This window comes from Xylona heveae, assembly GCF_001619985.1.
Source record: "Xylona heveae TC161 unplaced genomic scaffold L228scaffold_9, whole genome shotgun sequence".
NCBI lineage: Eukaryota > Fungi > Ascomycota > Xylonomycetes > Xylonales > Xylonaceae > Xylona > Xylona heveae.
In genome coordinates this window covers 1314871-1335637 of record NW_017264201.1, presented here as the reverse complement: position 1 = coordinate 1335637, position 20767 = coordinate 1314871, and the positions used below count along the sequence as shown (strand labels likewise).

Genomic DNA, 20767 nt, shown 5'->3' with positions numbered 1-20767 from the left:
ATCCAGCCTGCGAGATCAAATTTCCACTCATGCCCTCGGCGCTTCCGTCGATCTTCCAGTACAACAATGAGATGCCCTTCAAGGGCAGGAATATTGGAAATGCGGGGTTCGTGTTACGACATTATGAGCGCAGGGATTCAAAGAATATCCATCCCCCCGCTGCTCTGCTGCAGAGCGTCGAATCTGAAATTAGCTGGAAGCTTCTACCAAGCCAAACTTTGCCAGCGAAGCTTATTCATTAAGTGCTCTCGCAATGATTCAGAAATTTTATTTGTGTACTCGGCGCAAGAGAAACCCTGAAAGTCTCTCTAGTCATTGAACAGACCCTAATCGAACCCCGTGGTCCAGGTACTATTCATCGCCAGAACCAGGAAGGCGAACGTAGCGAAAAAAAAAAAAAAAGGTACCGTATTGACTTAGTATTATGTTTCGTGCTCTGAACCCTTTTCACAGTGAAACAAAACGATAGGAGCGACAACCACATCCAGTTATTTTGGCTCAAGATTGCGGGTATCCGAAGTGGGTGTTTGGCATATTCGGCATTGGCAACAGGCAACCAGCCTGAGTATATTACAGCATGCATCCAGGTACTTGTTTTAACCCTCCGAATAACTACTGGCGTTGTTACAAAGCAACGTGACACAACGGTTCAGGTAGGACATATCGCAATTGTCTTTCGGAATTGAGAATTGAAAATGCACTGCCCAATGAAAAGCCCGGCAAATGACGCTGAAAAGATGGTCCGAACGTGTGCAGATGTGATAGCTAGGTGCGATCCCATACCAAATGTCGGGAGTCCGGGGCTTTGTAGAAGATGCGCAAGAGGCAGTGTCAGACTATGGCTATTACTGGTTGCCTCGCCTGCAAAAGAGCAAATTACTCATCGAGATTTCTGCATCGGAATGCGCTCCGTTAAGGCTATTGCATATTCATGCACGCTCATGGCACTGCGAAATCTCGGGTTGGTCTTGCCAGCCATAAAAATTTCCCCGACCCCGTCAGAAAAGATATCTGACGGACCAGTAAAAGATCCTAATACCTGCACATGCACATGGGATGCGGGAAACGTCAGATGTTGTAAAAATTATTGGACAATGACTTCAGCTGACGGGCAGGGACTCGTAAAGCTATAGAAACCTCGCTCTTTCCTGCCATCAATAGTAATGTCGCTGTCATATCAACAGACTAGGTAGGTAAGAGAACTCTCGGGACTTCATTATTGTGCTGTTTCCTCCTTCGTAAAGCACTGCTTCTCCTTGGCAAGACCTGGCTCTTGTGGCCAACATACCCGGTCGATCAGGCTGCCGTTTCCCATGAATATCAGTTTGAAGACATCCCCTTGTGGGTAAGTTGTCATCCGTCCCCGTCTGGCTTGTTCGTTTCTCTCAGTTAGCCAAAGGAACGTATCGTCTTCATAGTACGTCAATGGCCATACTTGGCTCTCCAGACCCTGGAAGAGCACCTCGAGATGACCCGCGTCTCTATGCCGAATATCGATGACCCAGTCCCGATCTGCATCACGATAGCGACCGGTATACTGTGACAACGGCCGAGGCGGGACGAACATGGACGAACGTTTTGCTTTTCTTAGCTTATCTTGGAGAGCAGGAACGCTGTTGACGTGGCCTATGGCCGCCTCCGTCGCATATTGAGTAAAGTCTGTCGGGTTGGGTGAATCTATTAATGCTTCAACCAGCGCCATGCTGATCCACCCAGAGGCATCACCAAGCCCAATAGAGTTGGTGCAAACGACAACCCCAGCTTCGAGTTCTGGTAGAAGCGCAATGGCGCTGTGGTATCCTGGTAAACTTCCTCCGTGGGCGATCAGGGGACCGCAATGTCCTCGTGGGATGATGGTAGGCATTTTCTTCACGTAAATTGAGTTCCATCCCATGCCCATTACAGTGCTGGGAAGCTGGCTTCGGTAAAAACCACAGGCGTAAGATTTTTCCATTGTCCCTTGAGCGGTGAAAATGTGCCCGGCAAGATGCGTCTTTGCATTCTGTAGCACGAGATGAGAAGTATTGCCACCGCGACATTCGGTCCGCTGCGCATGGAGAAGCGCGATGGCATACTTGCAAAGATCATTGAGTGAGCTGCTAATTCCCATGGCGGGGACCATGATGGCGTTACCGTGTACCGGAGGCTGTGGCAGGGGATGCAGTGTCGCATCGTCGAGCGCGGCATACGGCTTTGCCACATTGTGTTTATTGGCAGCGACCGGCTCGGCAGTAGTCGTACAGTCAAGTTCAAGCGGTTGGAATATCCTCTTTGAGAGAAAGTCCCCGTATCTCAAACCGCTCGCTCTCTCAATGACCTCTCCAAGGATGGCGTACCCCCAGTTACTATACGCCCAGTCACTGCGGAAGGTGCCCACCGGTTCTAGCGTACTATAGAAAGGAATTGTTTGCCTCTTCTCCTGTAGTAATTCCCCCCCTGCTCCTTGCCACCATTGATTTGATCGGGCAAGACCACCTCGGTGGCATAACAGGTCCAGGACCGTCAGATTTTGTGAAATAGTCAAGTCCCTGCTCCGGAATTCCGGTAATATATCACGTATGAGAGTATTCCATGATAGTTTTCCTTCGCTCACGAGAATTCCAATTGCGGAAGCAGTAAAAGTTTTCGCTATAGTTCCAATTGGATAAACGGTGTCCGAGTCTGTGGCCGCTGATGTCTCAAGGTTCCGGTAACCCAAATTCAAGCGGAAAATCACATCCCCACTGAGTACAACACCCAAAGAGACACCAGGAACTCCACAAATGCCGCACAATTTGCGAATGAGGGGCTCCAGAGCCTGAAGACGGCGGACAATATCATCTCTTTCCGTCATTTTGTTTGAGAAGGAAAAGTGTTCGACTTTGGAATGTCATAAAATCTAGCTGAAAATCAGCCAGTATGTCGTTAATGATGAAACTGATATGTCCGGGTTTACTGGAGTAATGTGCACAATATATTGAGTGACGTGGGCAATTGATTTGAGGAGTTTCATAGTTGTTGTCAACTTGCCTCGCGGATAGTTATGTATCTGAGACGAATGCTTAGACAACAATGAGCTACGAGGGTGAGGTTAGTGACATCAGAAGCATGGTTTAATTTGAGGAAGCGAAGACTTACTAAAATAATTGGCGTAATAGCGACTAATATGCACAGTCTGATGAGTAGTGCCTTCACGCCGCTGTCAAAAGTATATTAGTCTACACCTGATTGTTAGAGGTCAAATGAGCATCGACAAATTTGCCGACTGATGGCATGGACTTTGATTACATCCTTTGTCCTCAGATAGGTGTTTATGCTCGGTAATTGACGATGCAGGACTCTGTAAACGCAAAAGTGGTAAGCATTTATTGTGCACTATCATTAGATATCCTTTATGACGGTGTTTTCAAATGATATGATAATTCGAGATTTTTCTCATCTCAGTACTCCATCATCGTTACAGATATCTATATGCCTTATTAATTGCGATACTTTCAGCTTACCTCAAGCAATTCTCCCATTAACGTGCATATCTGACGCATTCTATCTCCATGGAGCCTGATAAGTTTGAAAAATCAAGTATCAACGAGGTGAAGCGGTATCGAAACAGAGGTAATTGAGCTTGAGCTTCAATACGCGCTTCGAAATAAGCTGAGGCTGACCGAATTGATGTGGGGTAGGGAAATATGGATATGATGATGTATACCCTATCATTGATTCCGCACCGGTCCTCCATATCTCATTTCACGCGCTGGCGAGCGATGCAACTGAATCTTATCCGGTGATACTTCCAATGTTTGGTTGCACCGGGTCTTACGGTGAAAAAGCAGGAACGGAACGTTCGATTTACCTACATGGGTATGTCTCATCACGGTTTTTCAAGAAATCAAGTAATTCCTTGGACGATTCCGACGGACTCAAGATCTGCGTCGCTGCGACTCTTATGGATGGTCTTGTATTGGCCTTGACTCCGAATCACCACAGTTGCAACTATCGCTCAGCCATTGCTTTCGGAGATGCACATCTGGTGACCGACGAAGGTGAACGCTTTTATGCGATGGAGCTGATCACCAACAATATTTTGCCCGAGCGATGGGAGAATACCCGAATTCCTCCCACACGGGCCGAGCTGACGGCAACCGGGATTATTCGAGTCGACATTAAAAGTGCCAGTGCCAAGGTCAGAGCTGGTACTACAGGAGAAGATCGAAATGATTTGAAAGACGAGGAGATGCGGAGAAGGGTTTGGGCTGGCGTGATTCCGTCTTGGACGCAGTGGGGATCTCCCATACCGGCACCGACGAATATGGTGGAGAATGTGCCAGATTATATTCGCACTTGGGTCAAGGATGCAAATGCCAGCGCCGAGAAGTTCGCCTATGATGTGGCCAAATAGAACTAGGGAATATAACTTTGTTTCTTCCACTCCATTCATAGTGTCGCAGCACCATTGCTTAGAAGAATTCGAACTATATTATTGAAAGAAAAGGATTTTTTTATACAATTTTTGAAACGGTCACGGTGCTAATGAGAATACAAGTAAAACTAGTTGGTAGTTGTGAAATTCGTATGAGACCGCATGCTTCCAATGGTCATGTCCACTACAAATCAACAGTCATAGTGGGTTTGAATGCTTTCAACGGTACAATTTCTCTCTGAAGAATAGCGGGAATGTACTGCCGACCGGGCCTTTTACAGTTAAGCACCCGTTCAACTCATGAACACGACCCTTGTTCACAAAGTGTTCCCTTAGTTGAAGTACTTTTTGGATCGCGAAATGTATTCCGTAAAACTAAGGTATATATAGACCTTCTAATTGAACCTTCACTGCCCAGTCATCTGAGCTTCATCCCTCCTTCGGATTTTTATTTGGTGTCTCTTTATCGATCATGATAAAGTTTGGAATTATTTTTTTCACTGGACCCCAATTTTTAACCATCTGAAAATGCCTCATGATGAAAGGATGGGCCACTCTCCATTCAGCATCGAGGACCCATTCTATTCCACGCGAGACATATATAGCGACCATAAGATCAGCAATAGTGATATGTCCTCCGACCAAGTATTTTCGTTTCTGAAAAATCAGCTCAAGATTTTGAAGCATTCGAAGACTGGCGTCCCTGCCGGCAGCCACAGCGACATACGAGTACGGCGCTGGGTCCGTAAATGATGGGATTAGTGGAAGAAACCTGTAAGTTATTTTCAATATCTCCCATCGGTCGTCTGTATCTAGAAAGAAAAGGAACAACGGACCACCTAGCGAGTGTCTGGAGCAACTCTTGATTGGCCCAGCTCATCCACATGAGAACTTCTGCCTCTTGTACGATCGATCCATCACCCAACAGCCTCGACTTGTTCGCAATCTTTGCCAGATACTACGGCAAGTAATCCGTCGGTCAGAACATGGACCTTTTTGCATATGGGAAATCCCTCATCTCACCATTGCAATAGCCAACGTTTCCGTGAGTTGGATATCTGGACCTTCTAACCCGGGGATTTTGCCTGCGCTCAGAGGAAATTTGCTTTTGTAGTCGTCTTTGCCAATTCCTTGCCGAGGGACAACTTGATGGATGGCGAGTTGAATGCCTTCCGCTTCAGCCTTTACGGATTGCATTAGCCATTTCTCTGAATATTGCTGCTGGATGCCTACCAAAATACGGATGATCCTCGTACGAGGGTTCCTCTGTTTCGAGAGTTGAGTTTTATTGTCACCAATGCCATCCAAACTTGGGGAACTGTCTATTTACCTCGTATCCATATAATTTAAAAGACATGTTGATGTATAATCGATGGATAACGATAACCTGCGTTGAATATAAATCATAAAAATCTGAAATAAATAATCGTCTCCTAAATAAATAAATAAATAACAATAGTGATAATGGTGATGATGAAGATAATTAAGGCATTTTCTCCAAGGACTTTTCGCCGTGATACGCAACATCTACTACAACTGACAGCTTTACTTTCCAGTGCTTGCAATGCTGCATTGATTTTGCTCAATCACGTAATTTCCTTCACAATGACATGACAAATTCATGATTGCTACACCAGACCTACTAACTCGAGTATTTGGTAATATTATTATCCTGTCAAGATAGAACATATTTCGTTACAGCACACTAGATTATTACGATTTGCCATGAGTTAATGGAATTGCAAACAATGCCACTCAACGTCGTTCTATCAGTCGTTCTTTGAATAACTAAGGTGGTTGTATTTACAGCTAGCTCAAGCTCCCATTGGCGCTCGGATTGCCGACTAATTCGGCTACTTTCAGGCTTGATTTCAGACTCTCTGCACCCGAATTGACAATTCCGGGCGCATCACCATGAATGATCAGCGCTCTCCAGCCAAGTTTTAGCCTTCTTTCAAGCACTTTTGGAGACATTGCAAATCCCAAGACACACAGACCATTCTCATCTGCAGCTCTCTGAATCTTCTCTAACGCAGCAAGAAAGGTGGGCTCGTCACCGTCTTGACTGCCGGCCTCGAGCCCTAGCGAGAAACGTAGATCACTGGCGCCGACCATTAAGGCATCCACTATATCGCGATTCGAAATTAGTGGGATATAATCAAGAGGCTTGGGAGCCATAACTGTCAAGGCACCTGCTCACCTCCGGGTACTCTAGCAATCTCATCTACATTTCGCACCCCTTCTTCATCTTCGATCTGGCAAAACACCGCCGCATGTTGGTTCCAGACGTCATAGACTGTTTGTCCATCCTTTGTCTGCGTCTGTTTCCCGAATAGCATCATCGGCGGATAACTGCGGTCTCCCAGGGTTGGAAACTTGGCTAAACGTACCAGTGCCTCCGCCTGTGATGCATTTTGGACATGGGGTACCACGATACCACCAGCTCCGGCGTTGAGGGCATGGGTTACCATATCCGGAGCACTGCTTGGGATTCTCACATAGGGAACCATCGATCCAGCTGAGTAATACTGAATTGTCTTGATCAAGTTGGCTAATAGTGTTGCGTTCAATGGCGTGTGTTCCTGTTCCGTTTTAATCATCAAGTGTTTCAGCATATTCGGTTCGGAGAATCGGTTGCTTACCATGTCAATAAAACAGAAATGATGAGGGAGCGTTGCAACTATTTTCGCAGCCTCTTCACTCAAAATTCTACAAGAGGTACCCCAGAGTAACTCTCCGGATTGAAGCATAGCGCGAAAGTTGGTTGGCTGCGCCAGGCTGAGCGCATTGTAACTCACAGTGTCCAGCATGATTTCGAGGAGGGTAGCGAGCAACGAAAGAATATCTGGGAATGCGAAAGCTCATTCATCCGGAAAAATATTTTGCTTTTCTTGTACTATACTCTGGCTCAAATCACTGATTACTGGATACGCTTTTGTTTTCTTCTCTGTTACGTTTATTTTTAATTTTTTCAATATATTATTATTATGTGACGATATTCGGTAAGTTAGTTATCAAGTGAGGATGAGAAGTGGAAGCAAAATGCTGACAAACTATGACTGTGCAGATTTTAGTCAACTGGCATCCTGATGTGCACAACTATTTACTCGTCTCAATGAATGCAAAATGATCGAAGCTCAGGGTCATCCAAGATAGTACAAAGCACTCAGAGTTTCATCTTACGGCATCATTCAGAATTTCAGATTTACGTGGGCAGAGGAAGTATATCCATTTTCTTGAGCAACCCAAGACGCGCACATTTGGACCCATTGGTTACATTGCTTTTGAACAGTCATCAGACAATTGATTAGGTTCTCATGTTACGTAGCTCGAGCATGACTTGCACGAGCTTGGAAACCGACATTCGGAAGGTATGGAAATGAAAGGAGGATAATGCAAGCGGAAAACAAACAAAGCTCTCTAAGGTAAAGGTAATGTAACTTTACATATTCAAGGCAGTGGATTTTCTTGCCTTTCGGACAGCCTTGTCAAAAGTCGCCAGTAATTCACCTGCATCTTCCAATCCTACCGACACTCGAACGATCGTTTCCCTCAAGCCAAACTGAGCAGCCCAATCTTTCTCCCGAAAAAACACCGTCTGGACGTACGGTTGAGCCAGCGTCAGATTGCCTCCCAGAGACGGGCCCTTATGTACATCGAGAGTATCGAAGAAGACCGTTGCCGCTTCGACGTCTGCGAAGTCCAGCGTGAAAAGACAACCATAACCCGGGTAGAATTCCGGAGTTGACGGTCGCATACGCGCCTGGTAGTTGGCAACGGACCAACATTGTGAGGGGTAGTAAATTTTGGTAAGGGCGCTTTCGGGGTTAGAAATGAACGTTTCCAGGTGAGACACGAGGGTAGCAGCTGTTTCGTTCATTTTACCAGCTCGAGCCAAGAAATCCCGACTGTTGCATTCTAATTGAATAGCATCAGCGGCGTAGAGCTCATTGCGGTAAGATGAGTCAAGCGCTTTCTTGAATGGCTTGTAGAACCTCGATGACGGGTTCAAAGCAATGCTAAAGGTGCCAGTGAGCTATTGCTTCAACTCGCGCTGCAGATTGGCACATACCTTCCTGCCATGACGTCCAAGTATCCACTAAATGATTTGGTCAAGGACGTAACGATCACGTCCGCTACTTGCAACAAATCTACATTTGCAAATGTACCAATTGTTTCATCCACCACGACTGGGAAATTGAACTGGTCGGCCAGCTGTCGGATGCGATCAAGATCAACGGTCCGTAACAAAGGGTTCGAGGGACATTCACACCAGATAGCTTGAATGCTCCGTCCATTTTCGGCCTCGATCTCAAGAAACTGTTCGAGCTCTTGAAGCTCATCTGGGGTGCCAAAGCCGAAGAATTTACAGGAAGTGCCAAAGGTCTCCACAAGCTTAAGGGTAAGTTCATATGGGAAGCCAAAAACGATACTTTGTGTTCCACGCCAGGTATTGAGAAGTTGATTGCAATGATATATAGCTGACATTCCAGAGGGATAGAGATACACATCAGCTGCGTCGACGAAGTTCTTGCTGGAATTTGAAGGCAGAGTGCGTCCAAGGAGGTTGGCTATCCGACACTTTATGATATCGGCTGCGTCTTCGACACACGCCTTTCTGAACGGATTTGCATCTGTCACAAGTGGCAAAAACACGTTTTTGGTAAATGTATTTGACGTGAGAAGATCTTCCGCTAACCTCGAGGATATTCCAGTTCCGGTGAGTCGCCAAAATTTGATCGCTGTAGAGCGAAATTCGGTCGGAAAGAAGACTGCAAATAATCGAACGTTCATTGATTGAGCAGTACAAATCAGTACATGGTTACTGCAAGATTGAGGTCGAGAGGCGGCGCCTCGAGGAAAATCAACCGCGCGAACTGAGTATTCTCCATTGATACTCTCTGGGGATGATATATGGGAGCGAATAAACGCTCCACAAGCGGCCGCATGAGAGAAGGATGGGAATATTAGGCAGGATTCCTTTGCGGTGCCAAATATTTCTACAGCGGTATCAATCAACTTTGATGGAATCAGCTTCTGCTAATTTGCACAAAAGGAAATGTCGAATTTTCAATGACATAAACTTACCGCTTGAACATCCTTTTGAAGAAACGATCGTGGGTAACCAATCCTTTGGACTCTCTTCACTCGAGGCTCTCCCTGCGCCATTCCACACATGTCTTGCCAGGTTGGGAGCTGAACAGAAACTGCATGGCGGCTATATGGGACCGGATAGCCTAGAGGCGGTGGGACTGGGAGAGGCATCTTGGAGAGGCCAGCAAACAAACAAACTGATAAATTATGAACGGTAGTGTATCGGGAAACTGTTTATTAAAGAGCAAGCTCCCATTACTCTTGATGAGATGGTTGATAGGCCCCGATAGTAAAGCAGAACCGCAAAACTTCGTGCCTCGACTGGGACTCCAGAATCGATCAAAAAGCGAAACCAGGTGATCTTTCACAAGGTGGAAATCCGCTTCACTCGATTGTAATAGATTCCAATTTGTTGATTAGTTCTCTGCATTTCGAGTCGTATGGAATCTCAATTAGAAGATCCCGTGAAACATAACGGAATTGGGTTCTAAGTTACTGTTATACGCTCAGTGACTAACAGCACCGTAAAGCAGTAGTCAACTCTGGTTAGTAAACTACATGCTAATCATGTGTAGTACGTGAGCGCCGCAGCTTTAAAAAAATGCAGAGTAATATCCATCTTTCGTCATACCTCATTTCATCTATTACTATGGAGGTACTTTGTCACAAATTAGTCAAGGCGTTGACACTGTCCAGATCCATGCGGCAGTGAAGAGATCGATTAGAATAGCGCTGGTTTACCTTCAAAGAGCGTAGAGACGCTAAGTAGACATCTGTTCATTGTTTTTGAACACATAACTTGCTGGCTATATAGCACAGAATCTCGTCCCTCAGGCCTACTTATCATTATCATTGGTTATTAAGACCGCTATCAGAGAAACTGCGCACCATTTGCAACAAACACAACTAAGATAACTACCTGCTCCCGTCATTATATCATTCATCATGACGATCAACGACTACTGGGAGACCAGAAACGCTCCGTACCAGAGGGAGATGCAAGTGGTCGAAGGATCTGGGCAGCCTACTATCCAATTTCCAGTAGTTATTGCGCCCAAAAAGCAGACTGACAAGCAGACAGTGCTGGAAGAGATCAGCCGCCTTGCTGCTCAAGAAAAGAGCAACGAGCCCAGCTTCATCCGCAAGCTGCTTGATGCGAACGGGGGCGCTATCAATTTCAAAGGACTTCCTCTGAAGAGCGTCGAAGACTTCTCGGACTTCCTGTCTGCACTGGCTGGCAAGGGAAAGCAAGCATGGGTTCCTCATGTCCATGTCGGCATGGAAGTCTTACGCAGGCCATTGGCAAAGAACGTCATGACCACGAATGAGTACGTTCACCCTTTTACACCTTCATTAGTATAACGGCACAAATGTGCCATTATATGTAGAGCCAAGATTCAAGGGTGGCTAATCCATATTATGCCGATAGAGGTCCCCCATCACACTTCATAGGCTGGCATAACGAATACGCCGTATCGCCAGTACATCCAGGATACTTGGTCTTGTACTGTCAAGTTCCACCCGGAGCAGGCGGGGAGACCAACATTGTGTCCTCGTTGGCGCTTTATGACCGTCTGAAGAAGACAGTGCCAGAGTTTGTGGACAAATGCGGCAAGAAGGGCCTGGTCTATCAGATCCCCCATACATCCGCACAAGTGGGCGGTATCGTTGGAGGTAATGGGTTGTACAAGGAAAATGCTTTTGGCCCGTTGAACGGCGACATCAGCAAGATGACAGATGCAGATAAGCGGCGTGGTGTGGAGAGTCGCATCATTGACCTGGCCAAGCGTGGAGGCTGGTCCCCCGAGGCAGCCAAGAATGAGTCTCTGCCCGACTGGCAGCGTCGTGGATTTGACTGGTCTTGGGCCGAGAATGGCGATCTGGAAGTGGTTCATCGCGTGCCAGGTAAGGGGTTATCCTGGCTTGATATAACTCATTTTTGGACTGCTTTTTTTTTTTTTTTGCTGACGACTGATGGCATCTAGGAGTTCGTCTTCATCCAACCCTGAAGATTGGTAGTATTTTCAACGTAAGCAACCAGTCATGGCTTTCCTAGTCTGAAAATTCTTACGCATATTCATATTTAGGCCATGTCCACGCGGTATACCAATGCAAAAGTAAACAATACTTGGGAACCGCCATTCAAATTTAAGACCGGAACCGAGGAAGAAGGAATCGCTGTTCCGCCTCATGTATGGATTATTTAACATCTCCCTTAGGCAGACGTGAAGTGCTGACTCTTATTTCTGTAAATTAGTTTGCCGGAGTCGAAAAGGATGAGGTGATTCCCAAGGAATGGCTGGAAGAAATGGACAAGTACCAGCACGCTCTTGGCTCCGATGTGACGTGGGAAGTAGGTGACGTTCTCGTAATCGATGTGAGTGTGACTTCCTATTAAGATTTTCAGATTAAAATGACCCGGCTAACCTGTCGTACTATAGAACTTCGCCGTTCAACATGCTCGTTGGGCTTGGGAAGGCGATCGCAAGATTCGCGCGAGTTTCTGGGATGAGCCTGGCATCATTGGAGAGCCTCTGACATCCGCGGCTTAGAATTGAACTATGGAAGCTCGAATGTACGCAATTTTGAAATCTGGCATGCCGGTGCGTTGACTCGTCAATCTGTTAAGTAAAATAATTGAGCGTCAGTCTTGGAGATGCCGCAGAAAGTAGCCTTTCAAATGTAGCGCCAACTTACACCTGTTATGATGGGTCAACAATATTCTTGAAGATCATCATTTTGCAAACCCCTTACCTCATCAAGACCCGTGGTGGGTAGGTGAGAATTCCTTGCCGGAGTACAATGGCCAATACTCGAGTGCATCACACGTGGTGCAATGGTTTTGCGGGTCCCAGCAAGGTCATGTAACCGTTCTGTGTTGACCAATTGGCACATAGCTTCCTAATTTCGTAACAATGGAAGAGGATGTTTGAAGAATAGATTATATGTATCTATATCAAAATATGTAAATGCGAACAAAAATCTAACACCATCTATACGGGTATATATCTATTTGGTATCTTTGGTATTATCGGGCTGCACGACGACAACGCCTTCCATATTAGACGTCTTCTCGCCGTCGAAAACAGGGTCTTCGCGCCAAAATTCTTTCTTTCCTCTTGACAAGCGAACGATCCACGGAGGAAGAACACCTCCTTCCATTCGCCAGGTCCATGGATCCTTGCCTTCCTTACCTGGCGGAACAATGCGACCGCGACTAGCCTTCTCCAGGATCCAGACAACAGTATTGATGATGATGTAAGAGATAATACCACCGATCAGGCCGTAGGAGATAGAATAGGTGAATGGCATGACGGCCATGGTGATGAATGCTGGAAGAGCATCGCCCCAATAGCGCCAGTTGATATCCTTGGCGGCGGTCGCCATCATAGCGCCGACAATGACAAGAGTACATCCTGTAGCCCAAGGGGGAATGGAGGCGAAAATTGGTGCAAAGAAGATGGAGATGAAGAAGCAGAGACCGGTTACTACTGAGGTGATTCCAGTTCGTCCACCTTCAGAAATACCAGCGCCCGATTCGATGAAAGCCGTGCAGGGAGGGCAACCGAAGAGACTGCCGATGGTAACGGAGAAAGCATCAACGAGGTATGCGACTGCGCTGCCTTCGAAATCCTGGGTCCTTTCGTCGATTGCTCCGGCAAAGCGAGCCATGGCATACATTGTGCCGGTGCAGTCAAGAATGTCGACGTAAAGGAAAGTGATGAACGCCAGTCCAAATTTTCCGCCTGCCTCACCGAGCGACCAGTCCTGAACATTGAGAATCTTGGTGATGGGATGGAATGTAACGACGTTCTTGAAGAAGTCAAAAGCGGCGTCGCCGGTGGCTGTGTGGGGAAAGTAAGTTACGGGCGTGCTTCGGGGCCACGAGATGATGGACACCAATAGGATTCCGGCAATAATTGCACCCTAGAAATTATCAAATCAGAGAAATGTCTCATTTGTAGAGTCGACAATACGTACCTTGACACGGTAAAGCATAAGGATAGCGGTAAACATTCCACCACAGAAAATGCCTACCCACATGGTAGGACTGCGCATCTTTCCGGAATTGGGGCATAACCCAGTGTCGGGGTCACGCATACTAGCTGCGCAACCCGCCAACTCTAACGGGGTCGAAGTCGCTCCAGTAATCAATCCGATACCGTCGCTGTAAGTGAGACCGATGATTGTGAGGTAGAGACCGATCCCCACACCCGTTGCGAGTTTAATGGAGTGGGGAATTGCCCGTGCCAACCACTGCCGAAGTCCAAGGACAGACAAGGCAACAAATACCAATCCCTCCACAAAGACTGCGGTCAAAGCGAGTCGATAGGAGACAAATCCAGTTCCGTGGAATCCAACAACAGTGTATGCAAAATAGGCATTGAGACCCATGCCGGGAGCGAGGGCGAGAGGCATATTGGCAAAAATACTGTCAACATTCAGTTAGTACTACTCATAACCAAAGTAACAGGCCTTGCCATACCCCATGCAGAATGTGGAAAGCGCTGCGATAGCGGCAGTTGCTGTGATCAGGTCGCGGTGGATGACTTGCTGGCAGAGCGCATATTCCTCGTTTGACGTGCAGATCGGGTCATCGGGTGTGCTATTGCATACACAAGTGCCTCCAGTATCGCTCACGATAGTTGCATTAACCTGTACAGAGGGGGAAAGATTGTCAGTTGGCGCCGATTGATCCCATTCAAACTATGGCTAGCCTTACAGAGATAATATAGGCCATGGCAAAGAAAGTAGCCAATCCCGCCCGGATCTCCGTCAAAAAACGCGATCCTTTACGCTCTTTTCTCTAACGCAGATATTAGCACTCTGCCATTTGACTCCGTGAAAGTCTTCATACATGACCAGAGTGCTCCAGCCTGAAGCGCTTGCCAACAAAGCTGCGAGCCACAGCTAAGTTGACTTTCTCCGCAATATGAGTGACTGCCATTGTTCCTTTCCGTTCTCAAGATCGACTCGGGCAAGGACTCGGAAAAGAGAAAGTAAACAAGTCGGTTTCAAGCCTCGCTGTTCGACCACTCTGAAATTCGGCAGTCTTCAAAAGAAGAGCAGGCTGGTCGCTGAATATAGAGTCGCGAGATCAACAGAGCATAGGGACAATTACTCTTTCGATTCTCGTATCAATTGAAGTCTTATCAGGCGTAAATTCCATTTCGGACATGTCCGACTGGCCATCTTCCAACAAATTGTGCGCGTTAGGCTCGGCGCCAAGACATTTGTCCGAGCCATCATCAGCAGAGGCGGAGGGATCTCGGCGTGGTAGCGAATTGCAAGCGTCTGTCAGAAAAGCCAAGACATTAACGATGGAGTCCACGAGCTATATCGTGAAGGCCAAGAGATAGGCGCACGCTCTCGACAATATGACTTCCATCCTTGGAGATGTCCGCCGAAGGAAATGACAAGTCCAGCTTTGAGTATGGATGTATAAACAGTAAACTAAATGATGACGATGATAAGGTTCTTGCCATTCCTTTCCAATCATATTAACGCCAATCATGGTTCGGGGGTAGTCCTGTATTTCACAAGCGAGCCGATCACCCGTCATGTTCTAGAAAGGCGAGTAGCCAGGGGTAAGTTGTGCATATTATGCTTCCTAGCGAAAATTATGCACAGTGATCTGAATTGACTAAGATCTGGTTGGCGCAATGCGGAGTGCATAAACGAGCACAAATCCTTGCAACAATATTTTATGCATTTATGTAGCTGTGCATAACTCGCTCTGCATTCAGCTTCTACGACAATGGTTTTGAGGCTATCCATTTGCTGCATTTTATCATCTTCTTCACTTTCTTTGTGACCAGTAGCATTCTCACATCGTGAATAAAGCCTTTTTTTGTGTTCTCTGTGGCCAATAGCTGTATTACCTTGTCCAATCACACATTCTGCCCGGCCCATTGTCTGCACCGTTTCATGATTCATTGACTGTTGTAATATATAAAGCTTGCTCATGTCTCTCTACCTGCGTTCTATACGAAATTATGCTTTGAACCTATTTTGAATTCAATCTTTCCATCGATGATTCATTTTTGAACAAGACTTTTCAGATTTCCCCTGTTATGCCACGAGCATGCTGTTGCAAATATATTTATTCAAGCGCTGTGTTAGCTTTAGCCGGCACGAATCGAACTAATGGAAGGAACATTTTCCTAAGTGGCAGCCTTTGTCGAACTGAAATCAGAAACGTGGAATTTAAAAACTCGATCATCAAGCAATCCCCGGTTTGAGATATTTCGCAATCGGGTCCGAGCCAGAAATGAGAGATGTGTCATATTCCCTCCTCGATGAGCATGATCTATTGTTAAAAGGACTATGTGGACCGGCCTTCACGCCGCGCACGTGTTTCCATTGCCTACGCTGGATTATTCCTCAGTAGCAGGCTCTCAAATTGCATTACGAACAGGACTTTTCCATCAGATACCGGCATAAACTCGGTCCAGAACGGCATACTCCTTACCGCTACTTGTCATAGTCTCTTCGATGCATTTATGATAACCTTTCATCCCGAGGTACCATTATTCTAACCCCGAAAATTTTCAAGATTGATATTAATATCTGTTTGTTGATCTAGATTCACCAGGTTGTCTCTTTTGTTCACGAGGACTACGATGCAGGAGGAAGAGTAGCAAGTCAGTAAACAAGAACAAGAAAGACAAAGTTGTCAAGAATCCAAAGAAACCTAGGGATCCTAAGCTCTATGAAGGTCTAGATGCTAATCCAAAATGGAAGACAAAGAGACCCTGGGAAGAAGAGATAGATCGTTGGGACCCAAGCAGCGAAGACAGCGCGCGACCAGAGCTGTTTCCATGGCATTTCAGACAGGCCACGCTGGCCGACATGAAGGAAGCCGGTGCACTCCTCTTCGAGGGAGACGTTCCCAAGGGATTATATACATGTTTGACTGCTGCCACCAGAAGACCCAAGTGCAGAACTATTTTTGTACATCGAATCTTGTAAGAAATTGTGTGCCTACAATGATATAAGTTGAAAGGATTTCTCATATTACAGAAACTGGTTGCTAAACTAGTTTAGGATGATAAAAGAATGAATTTTCTCATTGCTAGTACGCTTAGGAAACATGTCCAGATCTACTTTCATGTAAGTACTACATCTGGTTCTACAACTAGTTTCTAACTTCTCTGTTAAAGGGCTTTAGCTAACTTAATAACAAGAAGTGCCGGCAGACATGATTGGCAAAACAATGCAGGGTCCAATTCCTGAACAGGAGAATGGGACTCGAGCTACTCATGCAACTAGAGCCCGTCTGGAGAAACCTGGCAATGGCATCACTTGGTCGGTCGAGGCCGACAGCGACGAACTCGAACAGTATCTACTAAACAATTATTGTTCTTTTATGCACCCGCCAGAGTATAATTAAACACGTTCCCAATAAACTTTTAAAGTTAGTTTTACTATCAAAAATAATTATAATAATGAATTCAATAGTATTACAATACCGCCCAAATCATTCAAGAATAATTTTAGACAACTTGATTCTAACATTTTCAAACGAAAGTGAGATTTTCATATTCTGACACTCAAGAGGACAGTTCCTTGATAGTTTTAGCTATGACATCTGCCAAAACAACTCCACGTTTCCAAACCTCGTCGTGGCCACCAGTACTTTGGTCTCGGCCGCCGGGGATATCATCTTTCAGCGCAATGGTCGAGCCATTCCAGCTATTTCTCAGATGGGCAGCCATCTTGCTCATCTGCTCGGGTTCAACTAGCTCATCGGCTTCCGTGTGTACTATCACGGCCAGTTTTCCCGAGGGCCAGGTTTCGCGAAACGCGCTGTATTTCGCAGGAGAAGCGACATCCCAGACGGATTCATCCGGACCAAAAGCGCCTTCTAAAACCTCATGGTAGATACGAACATCTTGATGCGCGTCTCGCAGTCCGCGCAGATCATATATGCCTTCAACGCCAACTATTGCCACAGGTAGATCAATTGGAGATTGCTCTTTGTTACCTTCATTTGGCCCACTGCGGTTTCGACGGTCATCGTCCTTGGATATACCGCATCCCATGGCGAGATGAAATGCCAATGTAGCTCCACAGGAATGACCGACGAGGATATACCTATCTCCGAATTGGTACTCGCGTTGCAGAAATGCTATGGCTTGCTGAACATCGCGAATGTGGTCCGGGTGCTTTGCGTTGCGCAGCTGGTTTGATGGCGTGCTTGCTTTGTCCTGAGGAAAGTCTGGGTGTGGTGATAGGCGGTAATCGATTGATGCAAATGCAGCAATATTAGGCACAATGGACGAATATTCGCTGGTAGAAATCAATCGCTCAATAGTGGTGCTGAATGATTCATTTTTTATTGCTGGGTCTCTCCAGGCACCTCCATGTATATAACTATTGTATTTGATTCAGTCATCTAATGACGCGAAAGTTGATGGGCTTTGAAGAAGTTTCATGTGACTCTTACATTACCCAGTATTTAGAAGCATGTTGGGTATTGCTTAGGGGAACGTCCGAAGGCGGAAACCAGACGGACAAATGTTGCAGCTCATGTTCGCTCGAATATCGCAGACTCTTATGTTCCATAATCGGCGCAGAACTAATAGAAGCGATAGAAGCTTGAGATGGATATATGCCTTCGATAGCAGAGGCCGAGACGTCGCGAAAGCCTAGACAATACAAGATTACTATATACGTAGGTAGAAGTAGGTGGTTACGTCGGTCAAGGGACCCCAGGTTTTGCTTTGCTTGTTCCCCGCACTAACGAATAATGCTACGCGAGCACTCGCGCACACCCACGGAAGCTACGGAGAACGCCTCACGGAAGGTTAAAGTGTGCCCGGTTGAACCATTACCCTAAACATTACAGTGTATTTTCCAGAACCTCTGCAACAGTTTTGCATGACAGAGACATTGAATGCTTCAATTAAGGCAGGCAAAAGCCGTGCGAGCAACATATCAGCAAAAGCAGTGGGATAAATGCTTGTGGTAGGAGGGCAGTATTGACATATATTTCGAACTCCATATTGACTTGACCCTCATGAATCATTCATCGAGCGAAAGAACCGCTGAAGAAAATAAGAATCCTCTTTGATATATCCACTTGGCTCCTCTGTTCTGTTTGTTATGATATCATTGCCCTCATATCTAAATGAATATGCTTAAGAGTAATGCCGCACACGATATCATCCTACCGATTCAGTCAAGGAGAAGAAGATGTCCTGTTGCTGCGCCATTGTCGGCTTTTGCAAGAACCACTACAGTAATTTGGTCTCGAGGAACTGTTGCCTCGGTGGGGAAGTCTTGCTTGGGTGGCGGGTACACGGTCGTGGCAAGGCTCCATTTCGAACCCTCAATTTGGATAGCTTGGACGTAGTCACCATCCACACAGACAGTTAGAGATTGGAGGGCTGAACCAGTGCACGGATGAACCTCTCCAGCAAGTTCAATGGTGACCATTTCCCCACAATTATATTTGATCGACTTTGACACTGACAAGGCGGGACGATCTCCAGCAATTTGCCTTGCGATGGATCGGGGAATGATGTCGGTATCCAGCGATGGTGTCAATCCCGGTGGAACGCGCTTTCTAGAAGCTGTTTCATATGCATACGCATATCGAAGTAAATTGGAATCGTCATATGCTTTGGAGGCAAACGTGAGTCCTACGGGCATGCCTGTGTCCTTCATGGTGCCCATTGTGACCGAGACGGTCGGGATTCCCAAATGTCGTATCGCTCGATTTCCGTTCGAATATTTAACGCCATTCTGCCATGCATGTTTCGCGGAGGCATCTACCCGGTCGCTATCCGCGCGACCAACATCGCCGTTAGCTGGGAAGACAACGAAGTCCAGGTCGTTCTTGTCCAGCCACTCTTCAAGATCCCGTTTCCGGGCATTTTCGAGGGCCAAAAGTGCAGTCTCGAGACCAGAAATTTCCAATGTGGATGGTACTTCAGGTTTAAGGAATTCCAGGAGTTTGAGGAACTGAACAGCATTTGCTGGCTCAGAATATCTGCTTTGAATGGCTCCAGGCTCCATCGGAAAGATCCTCGCGGTGTCAGTAGAAGCTAGTGATGGTATTTGTCGGTCGCCATTGGCCAAAAGAAAGTCATTCCAAATATGGGCAATCATCGAACTCCTCTCCACCTTGTTCCATTCCTCAGGTGCGCCTTCAACGAATGCTGTTTCCCCGGGTACCTTCTCGTAATTCGAGACGACTGGAAAGTCTGTCTCTATAACCGTAGCCCCCAGAGACTCCAGCTGTAATCTGGCCTGCTCCCAAAGCTCAATGACTGAGCTGGATGTCGTAACGGGCTTTCCGGCATTGTCTTCTTTGCCAATGTACATCCTGGGTACTCCAATCTTCTTTCTCGACAAAGCTTTAGGGTCAGCCAGGTCATGATATGATTTTGGACGTATATCCTTTATTTCGGGAAGTGAGACATATTTTTGTTCTCTCCAGAAGTCACCCGAAGAGGTCTTGTCCTCAGTCACAATGACGTTGAGCAAGTCAAACATATCTCTGACGGTGCGTGTATGAGGTACGACAACGTCGCATGTGGGATAAAGAGGCCAGTTCCCCCTGATCGAAATTGCTCCGCGCGACGGTGTATATGCCACGAGTCCATTGTTGGATGCGGGGGATCGACCCGAGGATACAGTCTCTTCACCCATTCCAAATGCTGCGAGGCTGGCGCTGGTCGAGCTCGCCGATCCATTGGAGGAGCCCGATGCAAAGGCGGCGGTGAGATAGTCCAAGTTATATGGACTTTCAGCCCTGCCATAAACACCTCGTTGCATGCCGCCATAGGCCATTGGAGGCATATTGGTCTTTCCGATTAGAACCGCTCCTGCTTCCCGAAGTTTTTCCACGGTGAACGCATCCTCGTTTGACATCAAAGATTTGAAGGCGGGAGAGCCAGAAGCGACCGACATGCCCTTGACTTTGTAGCTGTCTTTCACCGTAAAAGGAATTCCTTCCAAAGGCCCGACATGACCGCCTCGGCGGCGATCATCAGAAGCAGCGGCTTCTTCAAAGACCGAAGAGTTCAGCAGAGGGATGGAGTTCAGGCATGGTCCCCGACAATCGTATTTGCTTATGCGGCGCAAGTAAAGGGCCACGAGCTCTACCGAGGTAATGGACCCTGTCGATAACGCATTTTGGAGATCATCAATGTTGGCCTCAACGAGACTCAAGGAGTTCGGCCAATTTTCGGCTGCGTCTGGCTATCTGACCTTAGACTACGACCAACAAATTGTAATCAGTTAGCACGCTTACCTGGCCCATTTCAT

General features: G+C 46.6%; 10 protein-coding genes across 10 annotated transcripts; 3 read left to right on the top strand and 7 right to left on the bottom strand.

The window, feature by feature from the left end:
• Positions 1-763: 763 nt before the first annotated feature.
• L228DRAFT_183046 (hypothetical protein) lies at positions 764-1174 on the top strand. The gene has a single exon (XM_018329586.1). The coding sequence runs from the start codon at positions 903-905 to the stop codon at positions 1131-1133; it is 231 nt and encodes a 76-aa protein (XP_018186513.1). The 5' UTR covers positions 764-902; the 3' UTR covers positions 1134-1174.
• Positions 1087-2926, bottom strand: L228DRAFT_249798 (putative D-aminoacylase). The gene has a single exon (XM_018333166.1). It carries the CDS (start codon positions 2831-2833, stop codon positions 1217-1219), a length of 1617 nt encoding a protein of 538 aa, XP_018186512.1. The 5' UTR covers positions 2834-2926; the 3' UTR covers positions 1087-1216.
• A 604-nt stretch (positions 2927-3530) lies between these two features.
• On the top strand, positions 3531-4386 carry L228DRAFT_284860 (hypothetical protein; the record flags this gene model as incomplete). The annotated part of the gene is made up of 2 exons (XM_018336270.1): positions 3531-3591; positions 3660-4386. The coding sequence occupies 2 exons, from the start codon at positions 3531-3533 to the stop codon at positions 4373-4375; spliced, it is 777 nt and encodes a 258-aa protein (XP_018186511.1). The 3' UTR covers positions 4376-4386.
• Positions 4387-4958: 572 nt separating this feature from the next.
• Positions 4959-5753, bottom strand: L228DRAFT_240672 (hypothetical protein; the record flags this gene model as incomplete). Its single annotated transcript, XM_018331268.1, has 5 exons — positions 4959-4977; positions 5124-5168; positions 5233-5354; positions 5420-5662; positions 5727-5753. The coding sequence occupies 5 exons, from the start codon at positions 5751-5753 to the stop codon at positions 4959-4961; spliced, it is 456 nt and encodes a 151-aa protein (XP_018186510.1).
• Positions 5754-6205: 452 nt separating this feature from the next.
• On the bottom strand, positions 6206-7228 carry L228DRAFT_284859 (HpcH/HpaI aldolase/citrate lyase family protein; the record flags this gene model as incomplete). The annotated part of the gene is made up of 3 exons (XM_018336269.1): positions 7039-7228; positions 6597-6978; positions 6206-6522 (listed from the first exon to the last, which is right to left on the bottom strand). The coding sequence occupies exons 1-3, from the start codon at positions 7204-7206 to the stop codon at positions 6206-6208; spliced, it is 867 nt and encodes a 288-aa protein (XP_018186509.1). The 5' UTR covers positions 7207-7228.
• Positions 7229-7838: 610 nt separating this feature from the next.
• Positions 7839-9706, bottom strand: L228DRAFT_284858 (PLP-dependent transferase; the record flags this gene model as incomplete). The annotated part of the gene is made up of 3 exons (XM_018336268.1): positions 9485-9706; positions 8469-9415; positions 7839-8415 (listed from the first exon to the last, which is right to left on the bottom strand). Exons 1-3 carry the CDS (start codon positions 9659-9661, stop codon positions 7839-7841), a joined length of 1701 nt encoding a protein of 566 aa, XP_018186508.1. The 5' UTR covers positions 9662-9706.
• A 729-nt stretch (positions 9707-10435) lies between these two features.
• Positions 10436-12042, top strand: L228DRAFT_262808 (Clavaminate synthase-like protein; the record flags this gene model as incomplete). Its single annotated transcript, XM_018334445.1, has 6 exons — positions 10436-10818; positions 10920-11395; positions 11476-11519; positions 11578-11682; positions 11748-11867; positions 11932-12042. The coding sequence occupies 6 exons, from the start codon at positions 10436-10438 to the stop codon at positions 12040-12042; spliced, it is 1239 nt and encodes a 412-aa protein (XP_018186507.1).
• A 434-nt stretch (positions 12043-12476) lies between these two features.
• On the bottom strand, positions 12477-14776 carry L228DRAFT_223084 (hypothetical protein). Its single transcript, XM_018330315.1, has 5 exons — positions 14349-14776; positions 14214-14297; positions 13977-14146; positions 13472-13922; positions 12477-13417 (listed from the first exon to the last, which is right to left on the bottom strand). Exons 1-5 carry the CDS (start codon positions 14436-14438, stop codon positions 12500-12502), a joined length of 1713 nt encoding a protein of 570 aa, XP_018186506.1. The 5' UTR covers positions 14439-14776; the 3' UTR covers positions 12477-12499.
• A 2267-nt stretch (positions 14777-17043) lies between these two features.
• On the bottom strand, positions 17044-18058 carry L228DRAFT_270210 (alpha/beta-hydrolase; the record flags this gene model as incomplete). The annotated part of the gene is made up of 2 exons (XM_018335387.1): positions 17044-17866; positions 17940-18058. 2 exons carry the CDS (start codon positions 18056-18058, stop codon positions 17044-17046), a joined length of 942 nt encoding a protein of 313 aa, XP_018186505.1.
• A 612-nt stretch (positions 18059-18670) lies between these two features.
• L228DRAFT_270209 (putative amidase) lies at positions 18671-20762 on the bottom strand (the record flags this gene model as incomplete). The annotated part of the gene is made up of 2 exons (XM_018335386.1): positions 18671-20701; positions 20754-20762. 2 exons carry the CDS (start codon positions 20760-20762, stop codon positions 18671-18673), a joined length of 2040 nt encoding a protein of 679 aa, XP_018186504.1.
• Between the last annotated feature and the right edge of the window lie 5 nt (positions 20763-20767).